At 53.3% G+C, this 17852-nt stretch overlaps 7 protein-coding genes across 7 annotated transcripts; 3 read left to right on the forward strand and 4 right to left on the reverse strand.

The window, feature by feature from the left end:
• Window positions 1–594: 594 nt before the first annotated feature.
• C8A04DRAFT_40182 (oligomeric complex COG6-domain-containing protein) lies at window positions 595–6042 on the forward strand (the record flags this gene model as incomplete). Its single annotated transcript, XM_062784854.1, has 7 exons — window positions 595–858; window positions 940–2673; window positions 2890–2972; window positions 3394–3478; window positions 3547–3768; window positions 3838–5755; window positions 5822–6042. 7 exons carry the CDS (start codon window positions 595–597, stop codon window positions 6040–6042), a joined length of 4527 nt encoding a protein of 1508 aa, XP_062633464.1.
• A 451-nt stretch (window positions 6043–6493) lies between these two features.
• Window positions 6494–7290, reverse strand: C8A04DRAFT_40183 (uncharacterized protein; the record flags this gene model as incomplete). Its single annotated transcript, XM_062784855.1, has 3 exons — window positions 6494–6533; window positions 6656–7008; window positions 7147–7290. 3 exons carry the CDS (start codon window positions 7288–7290, stop codon window positions 6494–6496), a joined length of 537 nt encoding a protein of 178 aa, XP_062633465.1.
• Window positions 7291–8117: 827 nt separating this feature from the next.
• On the reverse strand, window positions 8118–9785 carry C8A04DRAFT_40184 (uncharacterized protein; the record flags this gene model as incomplete). Its single annotated transcript, XM_062784856.1, has 3 exons — window positions 8118–9068; window positions 9125–9657; window positions 9731–9785. 3 exons carry the CDS (start codon window positions 9783–9785, stop codon window positions 8118–8120), a joined length of 1539 nt encoding a protein of 512 aa, XP_062633466.1.
• A 679-nt stretch (window positions 9786–10464) lies between these two features.
• C8A04DRAFT_15243 (Lecithin:cholesterol acyltransferase-domain-containing protein) lies at window positions 10465–12421 on the reverse strand (the record flags this gene model as incomplete). Its single annotated transcript, XM_062778409.1, has 2 exons — window positions 10465–12030; window positions 12098–12421. The coding sequence occupies 2 exons, from the start codon at window positions 12419–12421 to the stop codon at window positions 10465–10467; spliced, it is 1890 nt and encodes a 629-aa protein (XP_062633467.1).
• A 908-nt stretch (window positions 12422–13329) lies between these two features.
• On the forward strand, window positions 13330–14004 carry C8A04DRAFT_15250 (acyl-CoA N-acyltransferase; the record flags this gene model as incomplete). Its single annotated transcript, XM_062778412.1, has 2 exons — window positions 13330–13539; window positions 13609–14004. 2 exons carry the CDS (start codon window positions 13330–13332, stop codon window positions 14002–14004), a joined length of 606 nt encoding a protein of 201 aa, XP_062633468.1.
• Window positions 14005–14556: 552 nt separating this feature from the next.
• C8A04DRAFT_15242 (uncharacterized protein) lies at window positions 14557–15675 on the reverse strand (the record flags this gene model as incomplete). The annotated part of the gene is made up of 4 exons (XM_062778408.1): window positions 14557–14613; window positions 14675–14733; window positions 14804–15586; window positions 15651–15675. 4 exons carry the CDS (start codon window positions 15673–15675, stop codon window positions 14557–14559), a joined length of 924 nt encoding a protein of 307 aa, XP_062633469.1.
• Window positions 15676–16146: 471 nt separating this feature from the next.
• C8A04DRAFT_15253 (uncharacterized protein) lies at window positions 16147–17395 on the forward strand (the record flags this gene model as incomplete). Its single annotated transcript, XM_062778414.1, has 2 exons — window positions 16147–16364; window positions 16417–17395. 2 exons carry the CDS (start codon window positions 16147–16149, stop codon window positions 17393–17395), a joined length of 1197 nt encoding a protein of 398 aa, XP_062633470.1.
• Window positions 17396–17852: the final 457 nt, after the last annotated feature.

A 17852-nucleotide genomic window follows, 5' to 3' on the forward strand; every position in this document is an offset into this window, starting at 1 on the left:
ACGGTGCTTCGGCAGCTGACTGCGACAGAATGACGAGCGCCTGGGTCGAGAAGACCCACTCTATCTCTCTTTTGGCAGGCGGTGTGTCGTGCGCCGAAGCATGGTCCCTTGCCAAGACTTCCATCCCTCCCGTCGGACCTTTAGGCTGCCCCGCCTGCAACCTAACCTTTGGACTGTAATCGTTCGTACATACATAGTAGTTATGTTATGGAAAACCCTCGATTACAGCAGGAGAGACACCTTAGCTAGATAACCGAGAGATCTCGTCGCACAGGTACTGTAACTAGGTGCATAAGGAGTTTTGCGGGTGCTTTAGTTGAAACGTGCAGTCTAGCAACTACTATGTGGCTTTCATTGATTTTCTGTCTTGATATTGCTCGACATTGAGGTCCTCGGGGCTGTAAAATACCAGGCTAAGTAAAATTGCTTTCCAGGTTGTTTCGTACCAAGTATTTGGGCCGCACTTGACCATACACAATCCGTGAACACACGCATCAAAACCCGACCTTTGGAAACTAAGGGAGCACCGAAAGAATGGTCTTACCTGTTTCGCCTCATTGACCCGCCCCTGAATTGAATACTGCCGGCACCAAGATGGCATCGGGCCCTCTCTCGCCACAGAGTGCGGCGGCATCGCCGTCCTTGGTGCCGAAAGCTCCTACCCCCTTTTCATCGAAAGTCACGGCGGTACTGTCCTCGTCATACACAGATGCAGAATTCAGGGAAGCGCTTACGCTGCTTGACAAGAGGAGGGTCTGGAACACAGCAGAGACCAGGCGCCACCTTCGTTTGGACCTCCAAAAGGAGGTTATCGACAGCAATGGCGAGATCATTGACGAATTTGCCAAAGTCGCTGAGGTATGATAGAAACGTTTCGGACGCTAAGTGCCGGTGTGTCTTCATATTAAGTTTCAATGCGCAGGGCTGACGGGTGGCTAGCAACTCCGGCGCATCGGTGCGACTATTGGTAGATTGAATGAGAGCTTCAATGAGATGAAGTCTCAGATAGGTTCAGCCCAGAAGACGGTTTCGCCAGCATTGGAGGAGGCATCCCGGTTGATGGAGCAGCGCCGCCAGGTCGAGCAGAAACAAGCTCTTCTCAATGCGTTCAATGCCCACTTTGTGCTCTCCGAGGACGAGGTTGCCGGCTTGACGCTGACCTCGGAGCCGGTCGACGACCTGTTTTTTGTTACTCTTTCCAAGGCCAAGAAGATCAGCAAAGACTGCGAGATTCTGCTTGGCTTCGAGAATCAGACTCTGGGCTTGGAGATCATGGAACAGACGTCCAAGTACCTCAACCAGGGGTTTCAAAAGCTCTTCAAATGGGTACAAAAGGAGTTTAAGACCCTCAACCTGGAAAACCCGCAGATCGGATCGCCTATTCGCCACGCGCTTCGCGTGTTGGCTGAGCGGCCTAGTCTATTCCAGAGTTGCCTAGAATTCTTCGCGGAAGCAAGGGAGCATGTGTTATCCAACGCTTTCTACACGGCACTGACGGGAAGATTGCCCTCCGGGACAGAAGAACGGTCTGTCAAGCCTATTGAACTTGTAGCACATGATACGTTGAGGTACGTGGGCGACATGCTCGCCTGGACACACTCCGCGGCAGTTGGCGAGCGAGAAGCGTTGGAAGGCCTGTTTATCGGTGAAGGGGACGAGATTGCCAAGGGTTTCCAGGCTGGTAGGCACAACGAGATTTGGAGGCTGATCGCCGAAGATGGTCAAGACTCGGATGGATTTGACGCCGTCAAGACTCTGAACGAGTTGGTTGACCGCGACATGTCGGGGGCCGCAAGGCTGCTTCGTCAGCGTGTCGAGCAAGTCATCCAGACCAACGAGGAGACAATCTTGGCCTACAAACTTGCCAACTTACTCAACTTTTACAAGAGTACCTTCTCGCGGCTTCTAAGCTCGGGGTCTGCTCTTGTCGAGACACTCGGTGCGTTAGAGTCAGAGGCGTTACGCCAGTTCCGCTCACTCGCCCGAGACCACGTTGCAACGATTCAAGGGGACTTCCAGCACACGCCCCCCGACCTGCGACCGCCTGGATTCTTTTCGGATGCCTTGGAGCAGCTGACAGCTATCATGAAGACGTACGAAACGTCGTTCACATCCTCGAGCGACAGGGAAGATGAATTTGAACCGGTCATGGCGGAAGCCTTTGATCCGTTTATTTCGGGGGCCGCCAACATGGCCAAGTCGCTCCGTGCCCCATCCGACTCGATATTCCTCATCAACTGCTCCCTGGCCGCCCAGAGGAGCCTCTCCCCATTCGATTTCACACAGCGCCGTGTGGCCAACCTACAGATGCAGGTCGACGAGCAGAGGGTACGCTTAGCTGAGGTGCAGTACCAGTTCTTTCGCGCCTCTTCTGGCTTGGATGGTTTGATCGCACAGCTTGGGCCCATCGGCGAGGGCGAGGAAGAAATCAAGAAAGTCGCGATGTTGGATGCAGTCAAACCCGAGGCACTCTCCCAAGCCAGCCAGACACTCGACGACTTCCTTCCGTCAGCTCAGATGGACGCGGTTGAAAGGCTGAAGAATCTCCAGGATTCGAGGCTAGTACAGGACGTCATTCAGGAGGCGGCCGAGAGGTTTTGCGTCGATTTTGAACACGTGGAGGAGACGCTTATTCTTGCGGATGAAATGGCAGAACAAGAGCACGGCGACTCCGTGGATTTTCAGAGCTTGCGGGCCCTATTCCCTCGGACATCAGGTGAGATTCGGGTGTTGTTGTCATAAAGTTTGAACTTGGTGTACTGCAATCATCGCGATCGCCATTTTCGTACGGAATACACCTTCTTTCAAGAGACGAGCCTTGGTGACAAACCCATGCGAAGATATGAGTATAATTGGTTCCGGAATGACCGTATACCACCGGAGCTGAAGTCCACGTTATCGAGGTCGGGAGAGCGATATATCTGGTTACTGCAACTTGAGAGCTTCGGGGGCTGTTTGAGGGAGGTGGGGAGGTACCGATACCACTCAGGAGGTACCGAAACTTTCTTGGCTGCGGGGCTGACAGCTGCTCTGTGAAGCTGTAGTGGGCATGTGACGCCACTAACTGGGAGCGACTTCGCAGCCCCGCATTCGATGTTAACGTTAGCACAACTCCCAAATCCATCAAGGTCGTCTCAATGCGGTGTATTGTGTATTGTATTCTTTCATAATACACAGGTACCTTACATGTGAGCTAAGCATCCACATCGAACACGCATCACGATCTCCATCACCTGCCTCTACTCGGTAGTTTTGCGCCCGGGCAGATCTGTATCGGACGCTAATCCATTTGCATTTGATTGACCCGTTCTCAGATTCTGTCCGCTGAGCAGCCGCCTGAAAACCACGCCCGGAATGTCCAGCACTCCCGCGGACCATCATGTTCGGCAACAGAACTGCGAGTGCCGCGTCCGTCCTACAGAAGACATACGATGAGAGCTACCTGACGTGCTCCACTGCCGTCTACTACGAGAGTAAGGTGCGTACAATATTATAGCCTTGCTTGCCTCACTGCCAGAGATACGGTTGCTTACCAGCAACTGACAGGGGAACGAAAATGAGGCCATGCGGTGCTGGAGACAGGCCCTTGAGCAGATCTACGACCACAATGCGAATCGAGTCCTCCCGAACTTTACACCGCGCACAGAGACGGAAAAGGCACTAGTTGATAGCATCCGACAGCTTGAATTTCAATGCAAAGAACGGATCGACCTGCTGGAAGCCCTTCGTTTGTCACGCCAAGAGACCGTAGAGGATGGGCAGCCTCCCGTGCAAGGCCAGAAGAACCCACTACCTTCCGAGGCACGCTCCGCTGCTGCAGTAGGGAAAGAAATGCAGCAAGATCAGGGTTGGATAGGGGATGGGACGATCCCGGCTGTCACATACACCGAGCTCGCGCGGCCCGGCCTGCTCCGACGAAGATCTGCCCATTCCGGTTCTCCTTTTTCAAAAACCCCATCTGAAGAGAGGAAACGGATAAGCGGCGAGATCCCAACCCTTTCGCCGTCAAGAAAGGCTCCTGGATCCACTCCGAGCCAGCGTTCACCGGAAAGGAAAGTGTCGCGACCGTCTAGCCCAGAAAGACATACAATGCGGACGACACTACGTTCCAGCCGGCTTGGAGAGAAGCTTACCAAGACGTCCTTGCGGCGGCAGAGCCAAAAGCCGGTGGACGGACCTGGGGCAACCAAGGCCGCGACATTGGCGTGGGGCTTGCTGGGCTCACAACGGGAGATGGGGGAACAAGGCCCCGCAGATGGTCAAGAGCCATCTCGCCCACCCTTAAACACACGAACTTCGTCCGAGAAACCGAGGCATAGCTCGGAATCTCTGTACAAGACATGGGACGGTAATTCGAGGAGGCTGACCACCCCACGAACCCGGAGCCCAGTAAAACCCACGGATAGGAGGGCGAGCGCTGAGTTGCCAGACTTGCGACAAGCTGACAGCTTTTCTCCCTCCTCTCGTCCCTCTCCTATCTCTATAAGCGCAGCCTCTAGCGCCCTAAACTCACTTGCCCTGAGGGATAGCGTAGGGAAAGACTCTCCGACGCAAGAAAGAGTTCCTCGACAGAGGGCCGCCCCTCCCTCGACACCAAAAGCAAGGAGATTAAGGGGTCTTTCGGATGCCGACTCGATCTCGTCAGATGCGTCAAAAGGATTGTCCTTAAGTAGGAGAATATCGTCAGACGTTCCAGCCGATTCCCCACTATCGGCGTCTAAACCGAATTCCGGACACAATGTCAAAACTGCTCGTGCCCCATCCGGGCATAGTCTCAACACAAGGCGAATAGCGAGCAGGAATACAGGGAGCCGACCAGGACTAGCTACCTCTCCGTCTACTTCTGATCTGTCTTCCTCCTTCGAAACCCCGGTCAAGAGTTCACGGAGTAAGGCTGGCACCGGGCGCCAAAGAGAAACGCCCCTCGTTGCGGACTCGTTTGCCATGCTTTCAGATACCTCTGAGGAAGACAAACAAGCCAAGGAAGCAAAAACATGGAAGAAACGAAAAGCCGAAGTGCTCAAAAAACTCCCCCCAGGCGTCGACCAACATGCTGCGAAGCAAATCCTCAACGAGATTATCGTCCAGGGCGATGAAGTTCACTGGAACGACGTTGCCGGCCTCGAGATTGCCAAGAACGCCCTCCGCGAGACCGTCGTGTACCCCTTCCTCCGCCCCGACCTCTTCATGGGCCTACGTGAACCTGCCCGGGGCATGCTTCTCTTTGGCCCACCAGGGACAGGAAAGACGATGCTTGCGCGCGCGGTAGCTACCGAATCGAAGTCGACTTTCTTTTCCATCTCAGCTAGCAGTCTCACCAGTAAATATCTGGGCGAGTCCGAGAAGCTAGTCCGTGCGCTATTCGCACTGGCGAAGACGTTCGCGCCGAGCATCATATTCGTCGATGAGATCGACTCGCTACTGTCGCAACGGTCCGGCACAGGCGAGCACGAGGCAACACGCCGTATCAAGACCGAATTTCTAATCCAATGGAGCGACCTACAGCGAGCCGCGGCTGGACGCGAAGCTGGAGACAAAGACCGGGAACGTGGTGACGCAAATAGGGTACTTGTTCTGGCTGCGACAAATCTACCTTGGGCGATTGACGAAGCTGCTCGGAGACGATTTGTGAGGCGCCAGTACATCCCGCTACCTGAGGCGGAAACCAGAGCGGTGCAGCTGAGAACGCTGCTCAAACAGCAGAAACATAATCTGAGTGATTCTGACATAGATTCCCTTGTCAACATGACTGATGGTGAGTCCTCTCGTCCCCCCTCATATCGCACTTGTTTAATGACCCCGTCTAACCATCAAATTATAGGTTTCTCTGGTTCCGATATTACGGCTCTGGCGAAAGACGCAGCCATGGGCCCGCTGCGGTCGTTGGGTGAGGCACTACTGCATATGGCGATGGATGAGATACGGCCAATTGAACTATCAGATTTTGTGGCAAGCCTATCGACTATCAGGCCTAGTGTTAGCAAAACTGGGCTCAAGGAGTATGAGGATTGGGCTAGGGAGTTTGGGGAAAGGGGTGGATAGGAGGCCTTCGTGCACAGTTTCGCATCACCGGAGCCAATCTTGTTTATTTTAGCGGCAGCCTGGGCTCACTTATAGTAGGTATATGGACATCATGATAGCCAGCGAGTTCGGAGAGCAAATACTCGAGGCCTTGGGCAATAGATTTGCACTCATTAAGGCGGAGAAATTCGTGAAACCGAAACTTGGCTTATAATTTATTTCTTTCCGCCACCTGATCATGTCTCATGTTATTTGACAGTAATACCGGTCTATTTTACATACCCCCCGAATGCCTTGTACGCATACTATGTGCCTTTTTGTTCATACATATACAGAAAGGAGTATCCCCATTCATATCCCCATTCATCTCTCCATTTCAAGTCATACACAACAATCCGTGACCCTGGTCTGGATCTTCATCCCACCGGGGAAGGCGGTGCTGAGGAAGGGAAGAGTGAAGGACCAGCGCCCATCATCCCCTCCTTTTGCCGTGTTTCCTCGCGTTCTCGTCTCTGGTCACGAATCGGCAGCCACCCTTCACAACTCTCACTGTGGCACCTTCGCCGCTCCCTCCGGCCCCGCATCCCCGCTTGCCGTCGCCTGCTGCTGTTCTTTCGCTAAACCTTTCACTAACCCCGGCCACGCTACCCCCAAAATCCCCGCACCCAACCGCATTGCATGCTCCGTCTTCTTGACCAACTTCCCCGTCGCAGCCAAGCGCTGGTCAACGCGCGCTTCCAGCTGCCGCACCATGCGCCGAGTGTCCTTCAGGGCGCGCTCGGTCTCGCGCTTCGCCGTGCGCTCCAGCTCGGTCGGGATCTCGGGTCGGTCTTCGATGGGCACGCCGGAACCGGGGGCGATAATGTGTTTGATAACGTGGCGCTTACTTTGTGAGGTGCGCCAGCCGGGGGTAATGGCAACGATGTCGCCTAGGCGAAGGGAGTTGTTGGGGTCGTGGACGAGGTGGGTTTTCGGGTCGTCGAAGTGCTGAGGTGAGGGGTAGTGTTAGATTCTTTTCTTCCATTCTTATCTTTGACGGGGACAGAAATTGTAGATTGCACAAGGAGAAGGCTGGAGCAGCCTGACGCAACCAATATCAAAGCAACCGGAACCAAGACAACGGACCTTCTTAATAAACGAATTCCACCTCCTCCCAGCAACCCGCACCTTGACGGTCCTGTCCATTTTGCCCGCAGATACCACAACACCATGAATTTCTTTGAACACCCTTTGCGCCGTCCCGGCGGCCGCCTTGGCTGCTGGTTCCATGGTGGGCGACCTCTTTTTAGTTTTGACCTTCCTCGGGGTGGCGGAAGGGAAACCCGCTCGAACCGCCTTTCTGCGGCCTAGAACCGAAGTTGTGTCTTTTTGAGAAGGAATATGGGGCCAATCGAAAAGGTCGTCAGAGTTTCCCAACCGCCGGGCGGTTGTATACGTCGCTTCGAGTGTTAAGAAGGTCGCTGGCTAGATATGGGCGTCGGTGATGGGGTTGAATCGCTAGTGCTCGTGTAGTGTCCAAAATTTTGGTCTTTCGGGTGCGGCACCGTCGCGGGATGCTTGGTGCAAAGTGGGTCCCGCTCACGCTGCGACGAATCGGTACCAGAGTCTGCGGTGCTGCTGTGGGCCTCTTCACTGCTGTGGGACAACACCATAAAAGCTGTGCATCCTAGGGGTCACGAGATAGATAAACGGAAACAGACTTACACCATACAGGTTGCTGAGCCTCTAGTGCCAAGCGGCGTTGAAACAACGAACTGGAGAGAAAGTTTACACTGCCTGAACCCCTCTTCGGTTTATAACACATAACCCCACGCAAACGCCTTGTCATGATAATTGTTCGTAGATCGTACGAATCTCCTGCGTTCTTTGCTCTCGAACCAACTCTTATCGTCCCAAGCCCCCCGTATTGTCTTCCGAGTCCGCCCATGATCCGTGAACATCCCCTCACCTGCCTACCCTTACCACCAAATAAGATTAAACAATAGGAGAGCATTGGATGGTCACACCAATCCGCTCGGTGGCTAAACCATAAAGACACTCGCAATGCAATCAACATCGCTTACCAACTCCGGAGAATTCGAAGCTCTCATATTTCTTCATGAGACTGGGGTTTCTGGGTTCGTTGCCGGCAACGAATCGTTTGAGACCCGGGCATCACCCGCTGCACCCAAAAGCTTCGCTTTCCTCCTAGGTGGTGGAAGTTTCGGGGGCAGTTTTCTCTGTGCGACGGTACTACTCGCCAGAACCTCGGGGGTAGGAGGTGTATGAACAATCGGCACTCCATGGCGGTGTTTCGGTACTTCGGGCAGGGACATTTTCGTCCTAAGAATCCTCGGTGGTGGTGGTTTTGGCCGGCTCGGGTTGCCCTCAGAGGGGGGGGTCGACGCATCCGGGTCGGGTTCTACTCCCAACTTCCGACTCGGCGTCTGGAGACCCGGTTTCGCCATCACGTTCGCGATAACGCTCACGGAGCTGCCGGTTTCCGAAGGCGCAAGTGTCCCTACATGGTTTAAAACAGGCGATTCCGCCTCGTCATCGACCAACCAAGAAGTAGCTGCGACTCTCTCGAGTAGGCGTAATGTGGTCGCCTCTGGGGGCATAAAATGGGTGTTTCCTGTTCCCCTAAGAATGTCCATGAGGGTAAGGATCTGGTCTCTTTTATAGTGAGGAGGTTGGCTCAGTTGTGTATGTGAGAGAAGTGGGGCTAAGACCCTCAAGTACGTGTGTCGTAATGTGTTCGCCTCATAGGGCAAGTCCAGTAAATTGCGAATGATGACATCCAAAAGAACGCGAAGGTCGTTCAGATAAAAGTATTCGTAAGTCGCGGCCGTGGTGCACAGAAGATAGAGCAGCTTCAAGATGAGTAACTGCTGTGATGTCTCTGTCTCCCGGTTCAATAAGAGTATAATGTTCTCACCAAAGGTGCGAAACGATGGCCCATGAACACTCAGAGTTTTGACCACTCGATTCGTCACGGGCACGGTGGGAGAGCCGGGGTTCACCGCTGCTGCAGTCGAAGCCACCATATACTGCTCGTTTAAGACCAACTATCACGGCTCGTTAGAAAACATCCCTGACAGTAGACACGGCTAAAAAAGCTTACCAAGACACGGATCACCATGTAGTGGCAAGGGTCGTTGGCGTCGTCAGACAAAGACTCAATGAGCCGGAACAGATACATGACGAACCCGTCATCAACCTGCAACAGATCCTCGGGGCGTAGGTGTTCAATGCGAGACATCTCGTACATCAGCTGCAAGAGTAGTCGATGCAGTCGCGCGTCTGTCGCCCCGCAACCCTTGATCAGCTCAAGAAGCCGAACAAAGCAGCCTTCCTCAATCATGGTTCGGAAGGTATCCTCCTCAGTGCGGCCCGCAAGAAGCAGAAAATTGGCGTACACATGAAGCTGGGCATATTCTTCCTCTTGTAGAAGACTGTAGATAAGCTGGGTGCGAACGTAATTGCTATTGCTTTCGAAGATGGGGCTGGCGAGGAGCATTTCTGAGCAACGGGCGACGTCGTCTTCGCTGTCGAGATATTTGTCCCGGGCATTGGAGACTAAATCGAGCCATGATCGTAAGGCTTCGTCGAGTTGCTCTGGTGTGGCGCAGGTGGAGGACAGTGTTGTGTTTAGCGCTGTGGACGAAGGTTATTAGCGCACTTATTTATTCGATGCCACTGCAATCCTAGGAGCTAAAGGCGCACTCACCTTCCCAGAACTGTTCCTCATTCTCGGCGGACCAGGAGCCGTCGGAGTCGGACATGTTTTCTTCAACCCAACAACGGCGCCGGTACAGGGGGCTGTTGCCGAGTCGCGGGCATCACGAGCGTCGGGATGGAGCACGGCGAGCACAGGGAGGGTGTCGCTGATTATGTTGTTGTTGACTGGGAAAATTGCCAGGACTGCGTCGGCCGTCGGGGTGTGGTCAATCGCCGTAACCCACAGGAAATAGCTGCCCGAGTCCGTGCATGTATGGTCGGCCGATCGGTATGCGGTTATGTTCCAGGTTGTGTTGTCGGAATCGCCTGGGCTGCTGGCGATGAAGCGCTTCCTGGCACCGCCCTCCACCCTCCCCCTGTAGTGGTAAAACGCAGCAGTTTGTGTGCACGGGCCAATCAATGCCTGGAAGCACTATGAAATGACGTCGAGGGATGTACCATTTTCTTGAACCACCACCCTTAGCATTAATTTCTCGTACCAGCACACGCCTAAAAATAGGGCATCTTGTTCAGGCGTAGAATTGGAACAGTTAATGGGTATCAAAAAGGGAGCTCGGCGAAATCTCGACTACCTATAAACAGACCGACACCCTTCCGCCATCCATCAGCACCCCAATCCAAGCTGTTCCATCACTAAAGTCTATCAAGTGTAACCAACCCTTCAATACAAACGCCCTGCCCCCTTATGGCATGTAGTTATTAACTATGTTCATCATACATTATTCATCTCTCGCCTTCTTCGTACACCTTCGCCTTGGACGCATACTGGAGTATGTTGCTGACGATGCTGTCTTGGATCGTGTGGCCCCTACCAGCCGCGATCTTGAGGATAAACTCGTTCAGATTCTGTCTGCCCAAGATATCCACATGATCAGCTGTGTTAGGGCCGCCCCGCGGGTTGAACCGCTCAGGCTCATGCGGCATCTCGACCACGGTTACCTTGACACCCGCTGGATTGTACCGCTTCATCTTCCACCCGGTGTTGCACATGTAGCCCGTACTCATAAGGTTCACCGTGCCGTCTCCCTCACCCATAACGACGCCGTGGTCCACCTCGCCGTGCGTCAGGCCAGTATCGATCGTCATGTTCAAGTTTGTGAGAGCGCTGAGTTCGGGGGATCGGTAGTAGTATGCTCGTTCCGTCGGCTTGCCCACTCCGTAGAAGCAGTAGATTTTCAAATTGGGTGCGAGTGGGAGCCGAGTTTCCAGCGGATTGACCCATTTCCTGTGGTCCGCCTCGTTGGCCTCAACCTCAGCTGTTGTTTCCGCGACGCCCCAAGAGTAATTGTCAAGAACCTGGTCCCTGTACCAGGGTTCTGAGGTCTCGAGAAGGTACTCAATGGCTGCATCCACCGTAAAATTCCGGTTAGGAACCGTAAAATTTTGGTCGCGTCGAAAATTGAGGAATGAGCCGAACGTTTGCTCTTGGCCGGGTTGGTCATCCGGAGCACCGTCGAGGTCACCCCAGATCGCAGTGCCCCCCATCGGCAGCATGGAGGAGATTCCTGGCATGGCGCGGAAAATCTCAGCTCGTTCAGATTTGCTCAAAAATTTCTCGAGCCCGTAGACAGCGAAGGCGTTTAACTGCGCCGTGTCGCGCATCTCGCCCGAGAGCAGGGCCGAAACATCCTTGAGCGCTCCCAGCATGCATCCGCTAACATTGATCCATGCCTCAATGTGTTTTTCCACCCAATCGTCTCCTCCCCGGCCCCCGTTTTTCGAAGCCACCCAGTGGAAGAAGTAAAAGGTGACCTGGCTGCCCATACTGTGAGAGGTGAGAACGATCTTCTTCCCTTGAAGGACTACAGCCATTTCGATCTGTGCCTTCAACCTCGTAAAATAATGATCACGCTTTTCCAAGTTTTGATATGCCAATCGCCAATCATAGGCTGCCGTGTAAGAGTTGACCGGGTCGTAACCGAGGGAAGCTAAGTTTTCGACAATCTTGTTCCAAATCCAGTAACCTGTGATGAAGAAATCGGTGGCATCGAACCCTTGTGCGGCGCGCAATTTTATCCCGGGCGGATCCAGGCCCGTCTCCTTATCCAACATGATGTGCGCCTTCCAAGTCTCTTTGTCCAGCACCAGGGCTCGCATCATGCTCCAACTACCCCATAGTCGTTTTCGGAAGTACGGAAGTGAAAGGTTCGAAGTGCCCCAAGATTCGAGGCCAGTAGAAATAACACCGGGTACCATAATCATCGGGTGGTCGACTTCCATGCCCTCAGAGCGCACTTTGAGACCGACCGAAAATGCGTCGTAACTTTCGAGGAAATCGCGCTCTCCAATCTAGAGGGTACAAGTCAATATAACCGCCGCAGGTAAAGTCTAAACCAACTCCTAGGGTAGAACGTACAATGAGTTCCCGCATATCCTTCACCAACCCAGCCGGAAGAACATCAAGGAAACTGTCCATGGTCAGGTCCCCCAGTTCGGGGAAGCCAATCAAGTCATTGCTCTTGGCGAAGAAGCCCGCGGCGATGATACCGAACAAACTACCAAGCAAGAAAATGGCTGTATTCCTGCGCTTTCGTGTTTTCGGCCGGTGAACGTGGACAGCCTTGACATCCTTGGGTTTGGCACCCGGGTTCCCGTCTTCGTCGGAACTCTCGTCTTGTGGTGTGGGAGTCTCCGAGGGGTTGTCGATGCCGGGTAACCGGCGCCGTAGAGTACTCGCCATGGGGAAGGCTTAAATAGCGTGGTAGTGTGTCGGATCGGGAATTCTAGGTATAGCGGAACCGTATTTTCTCGTGCTTCTAACGGAAAGTGGAGGTGGTGAAGCAATGGTCGCCGGTGCGTCTGGCTGCAATGAGCAGCCGCAAACCGGGTGCGAGCTCACCACATGTGTTATCCTAACCACGCTTCCAAATTGGCATATGAAGAGGTGATTCGATGTCCGTCGCGGGTGTTTGGCGAAAAGCATGCATGTCCAAAAAACCCTCGGCCGGCTTTGCCGACGTTGGTTTTGAGGATCAGACAGACACCCGCAATCGGCCTGGGTCCCCCATGCCGTATCTGCAGGGATTAGTTATTGGTGACGTCTGTGCCCCGCCAGCCAGGACGAAACCAATTCACCGAACACGGTCTTAACCTAACTCAGTTGGAAAGCTGTTGTATCAACGGATTGATGTGCATTTAGAGGCGTTTTTGTCTCCCCCTTTCACACCAGTTGTTGCACTGAGGTAACCAGACTCGCCAGAGCAGTTCTGTGATTTACAGACCTAAGACTACTATGTACACTTTCCCTTCCTGACCTGGAGCTGCAGAAGCGAAGCATCACAGTGGGCGTGCAGCTGCCCCTGCAAGAAACATGTGCCGCCCACCCACTATTTCCTCAAGTCAACCAATCAACGGCCTGTTATTGTTTGCATGTGAAAGCTCAACAACATCCGTCTTTGCAGTTCCACTGGTCGCCTAACGTTAGCTCTCGATCAACCCGCAAACACCCCACCTCAGCATTAACTCTCGCGGCACTATTCTAGGTTGACCGTCACCAGACGCAGCAGTATTATCACCTACACCTCGGAACCCGGTCCATTTCAACTAATCCGGATATCGGCCTGGATTTTCGGAACTGGAACCATGTTAATGACCAAGACCGTCCAGGACGAAAAGGGGAGCATAGCAACCACGAAGGGTGAGCTCCCCGGCGAGCTGCGGTACATGCAATACCAGCACTCGTTAGAACCAAAATACCTTCCCGCTATCCGGGCACTCATATCCAAGGACTTGAGCGAGCCATACAGCATCTATGTTTATCGGTACTTTCTTTACCAATGGGGCCACCTCTGTTACATGGTCCGTCCCGCCCAGCCCAGTTCTTTCTTTCTGCTTCGTAACTTGGTTTAACTAGTCCCATTTGGTTAGGCTCTCAATCCCATCGATGATTCCCTCATCGGGGTAGTAATATGCAAGCTTGAAAGACATTCCTCTCACTCTACTCCGACCCTACGTGGCTACATCGCCATGTTGGCCGTATCATCTAGTTATCGAGGCCACGGCGTGGCAACAACCCTCGTGAAAATGGCCATCGATGCGATGGCTGAGCGCAACGCCGACGAGATCGTCCTTGAGACGGAAGAGACCAACACGCCTGCCATGCGACTGTACGAGCGCCTCGGTTTTATACGGTCTAAGAAGCTGCATCGATATTACCTTAATGGAAACAGTGCATACCGCTTGGTATTGCTTCTCAGGCCAGTTGCCATCGATTCCCCTACGAGCCCGGCCCCAGATGGGGAGGAGGACCCTGCCTTGAAATAGCACGAGAGGCGTCTTTTCTCGCCACTCAGGGGGAGCCCACGGATGACCATAGCGCGTCTGGTTTTCATCGTTGTGGTTATGATATTCGGCATGCTCAGTCTTGTGCTGAGAATTGTCCTCCGATTGTCTTTCCTGAACAAAAGGAAACCCCGGCGCCGTTAAATAATCGGCCCCTCGCTTACTTGATGACGAGCTCAACACTCTGAGCGGCTCGGTATCCGGTTCTTCGCTCCTTTATTGGAAGGCAGCAAGTGAGAAGATTGGGCAGGGGGTCAAGGTCGGTTACGATGGATCAAGGGACAGCGATACCCGCCGCGTCTGTATCTATTGGTGTTTTGAGGTCACCGACTTGATTCGGTCCGAACCAAAAGGGTCCGGATGTGTGATAGACACAACAGCGATTTGGCTAGACTCGGCGGCCGACAGCTTCCCGTTTACAAGCGATACAGCTGACCATGAAGGTCGTGCTGTAGGGGTATCATTATAGTCTAAGTAGTACGTTGACAGCGAATATGCATTCAATTTCCGGAACTTACTGCCCAGTCGCAGTCATCACGCGCGGCGAGAGACGACTAACTTAGTATACCCGAATATCTCATTGGACGAATACTGTTCCTGTTGTTAGCTAAATAGGGGAGGGTGGGAAACGGGGAGCCTTCCTAAAACTTACCATCGACGCTCCAATCCCCCATTTGTTGCCGCCGTATATCCCAAGCTCCGTCCAAGCATCTAAATGGGGGTAAGCCACTAGACCCTGGCCTTATCACAAAGGAACTAAATAAAACGGCAGACAACTCACCAGACTTATAGTAAATCTGCTTCCCACCTGGCTTCACCAACCCCAACTCCCTCATCTGAATCAACACCCTCGCCACATCCTCCTTCTCCCGGCAATCCTTCGTGTACACACACACCAATCGCTCTTTATCCGCCCGTGATCTCGTCTCTACCTTAGCTGCTGTGCCGAGTTCCCCCTCCGCCGTTGCGGCCGCTACGCAGGCCCACACCGCGTCCACTTCCCCGGGAGGTGGAAACAGCATCCATTTCCCCGTGACTACATTGCACGCATCGGCAAGCTCACGGAGGTCGCTAACCGTTTCCCGTCGCTCCTTGGCTACGTCCTGCCGGAGCGCCGCTAGCGCTTTGACTGTAACGCCTGTATCGCGTCCAGCCGTAAGCGTGGCCATCTTCTCGAACTCGGCAAAGAGTCCGAGTCGTTCCTCGGCGGCATGTCGAAACTGGGCTAGGGCTGGTTCGAGTTCGGGTGGCGGGTGATATGGATTCGCGATCCAGATCCAATCAAAGCCGGGTTCCCAGTCGCTTGTGGAGGGCGGGAGGCGGGAGAGGAAGTCCGGGATGGTTTCGGAAGGTCGGCGGGCTCCTGGGGCACCTTGATGAGGGTCGTATAGGGGTTTGATGCGGGTGTTGTTGACGGGGGCACTGATAGTTTGCTGGGTTTGCTGTTCGCGCTTGATGCTTGGTTTGGGATAATTATCCGTCATGTTGTTTTGCCGATGCCACCAGCCGACGACATCGAAGTCGTTTACCCGATCCTTAAGGGCCGAGACGGTTTCTTCATCACCTAGTGTGTGTGAGAAATTATGTTCCCTTTTCTAAAGGTGCTAAGAAAAAAAGAAGAGCCTTACCGTAAAAGTCGGAATCAGAATCCATTTTGGTTATATTTCGGTTTGGAGTCGTGTACTTCGTCCTCTGCAAACGCAGCGTTGTAGATCCAAGTTCGTCAGTCTCAGATCATCTGGAGCGGGAAGAAAATCTAGGACGGTAAAATAAACATGTATTTTTTACGGGTAAACAGCACTCTTATTCTTCATTAAACGAATAGAACAGGATATTTCCTTCTTCTTTTCAAGCCTTTTTGTGACCTTTGTGAGACTGAGCGCAGTGTTGTGATGGTTCCGATGGTTGCTGGGAGAGGAATAGTGGGGATTGGACCAAATTGAAAGGCGGATCAAAGACGTGAGAAAAAGCAAATTCGGACACCTTTTCTTAGAGACTGGGGCAGGAGCTCACAACCACATGTTGAAACCGACCCGCTTGACCCAATTGTCACTGTATTTCCCACCCTGGCGTTCAAACAACCACCAGCATCATAAAGAGGGTCATCGTTGAGAAATCGAAGCCATGGAGAGCGAGGGGAAGCTGGTACAATCACGAGTTTCCCTGATCTTGGACCTCCCACCCAGCTGTGTGGAATTTTGTCCTGCCTTCCCCTCCTACTTTTTGGTTGGGACATACTCGCTTCAGGCAGATAGTCCTGGGACGGAGAATGAGGACAGCGGTAAACAACCGCAGAGTCGTAGTGGTAGCATCGTTGTGTTCCAGCTCACGGATGGAAATTTGTATGAAAGCCATTTCCCTTAACCACGAGACAGTACTAACACAAGGATGTAGAAACTGTATTCAAACAGTGGCCCAGCCGTCGGCACTGCTAGACCTCCGGTTTAGCCCCCATGATGGCCAGCGCGACATTTGTGCGGTTGTCTCCAGCACCGCCACTGTTGCTTTGTTCCAGGTATTACCCGACCAAAGCCAAGCGTTAAAGCATTTGCGAACAATGGACATTACCACGATGTCTCATGGTGAGATTAGACCAGCGTCGGGAGAGGAGATTCTGTTCACTTCCTTTGGCTGGCATCCGTCACGGCAAGGGATCATGGCTGTTACCACATCGACCGGGCATGTTTATCTCCTGCGGCTACTTACCTTTGACGGGCCCTGGGAGCTTGACCCAAACCCTGTCATCGCACACTCGCTGGAGGCATGGTGTACTGTGATCTCTCAAGCGCCCACCGTGCCAACAAAGGAAGAAACAGATGAGTTCTCCTTCAGAGTGTACTCCGGGGGCGACGACTCTATGCTGCGCTCCCAGACATCTGCTTGGGATGGAGAAGGCTTCACCCAGCCTCTCCCGGCGTCCGAGTGGAGAGGGCATGATGCTGGGGTCACCGCCATACTGCCACTTTTCATGCAGGAGGATGGCCATGAGCTTGTGGTCACCGGTAGCTATGATGAGCACATCCGGTTGTTACAAGTCCCACCGTTTGGGCGACCCAAGAATCTCGCCGAGAGCAGACTCGGTGGCGGCGTCTGGAGGCTGAATTTGATTGAGTTGGACACCAGCCCCAACGAGAGTTACGTCTGGCGAGCGAGGATACTGGCTTCTTGCATGCACGCCGGCGCTCGGGTCGTGGAACTCGTGAAACTTCCCGGTAGCCAGGAATGTGGCTTCAATGTGCTAACTCGATTTGAGGAACACAAGAGCATGAATTATGGTAGTGATTTTCACCGTGATGGGGTAAAGGAAAAGCTGACGATTGTATCAACGAGCTTCTACGACAAGCTGTTATGCTTGTGGGAAGCTGAGATGTAGAGGTTACGACGTATGATGCTGGCGAGAAAAGCGTATCAAATCGCTGCCGGAATACCTTTGATATCGCCCTAAAAGCTTCCCGCTTTATTGACTTTGGTTTCGGTTAACTCTCCGCCGAGGTGTGACGCAATAAACTTGCCTAACCGCCTTCTTTGAAGAATCTGTACAGCGGAGCTAGGGAGAAGCTGCCCCGCGCTAAGCCATAAGCAGACCTAGGGCACTTCGCGCCTGAGCGCGCCTGAAATGGGTGTGCATCAGAGGGAGCGCTTGGTGGGGATTTTAATTACCTACCAAAGTTCCGCCGCTTGACGACAAGACTGACAACAGACAACGGACGGGCCATGACAACTGGCTGACGCTAAATACACTCAAGAACTGCACACCTCAAACCGGAGTCGCTGGTTCTAGGCAATTTTGTTTGGGGTATTTCGGGTCGAAACCTTCTCCTACCAAACCA

Source organism: Dichotomopilus funicola (genome assembly GCF_033296635.1).
Source record: "Dichotomopilus funicola strain CBS 141.50 unplaced genomic scaffold C8A04scaffold_87, whole genome shotgun sequence".
Taxonomy (NCBI): domain Eukaryota; kingdom Fungi; phylum Ascomycota; class Sordariomycetes; order Sordariales; family Chaetomiaceae; genus Dichotomopilus; species Dichotomopilus funicola.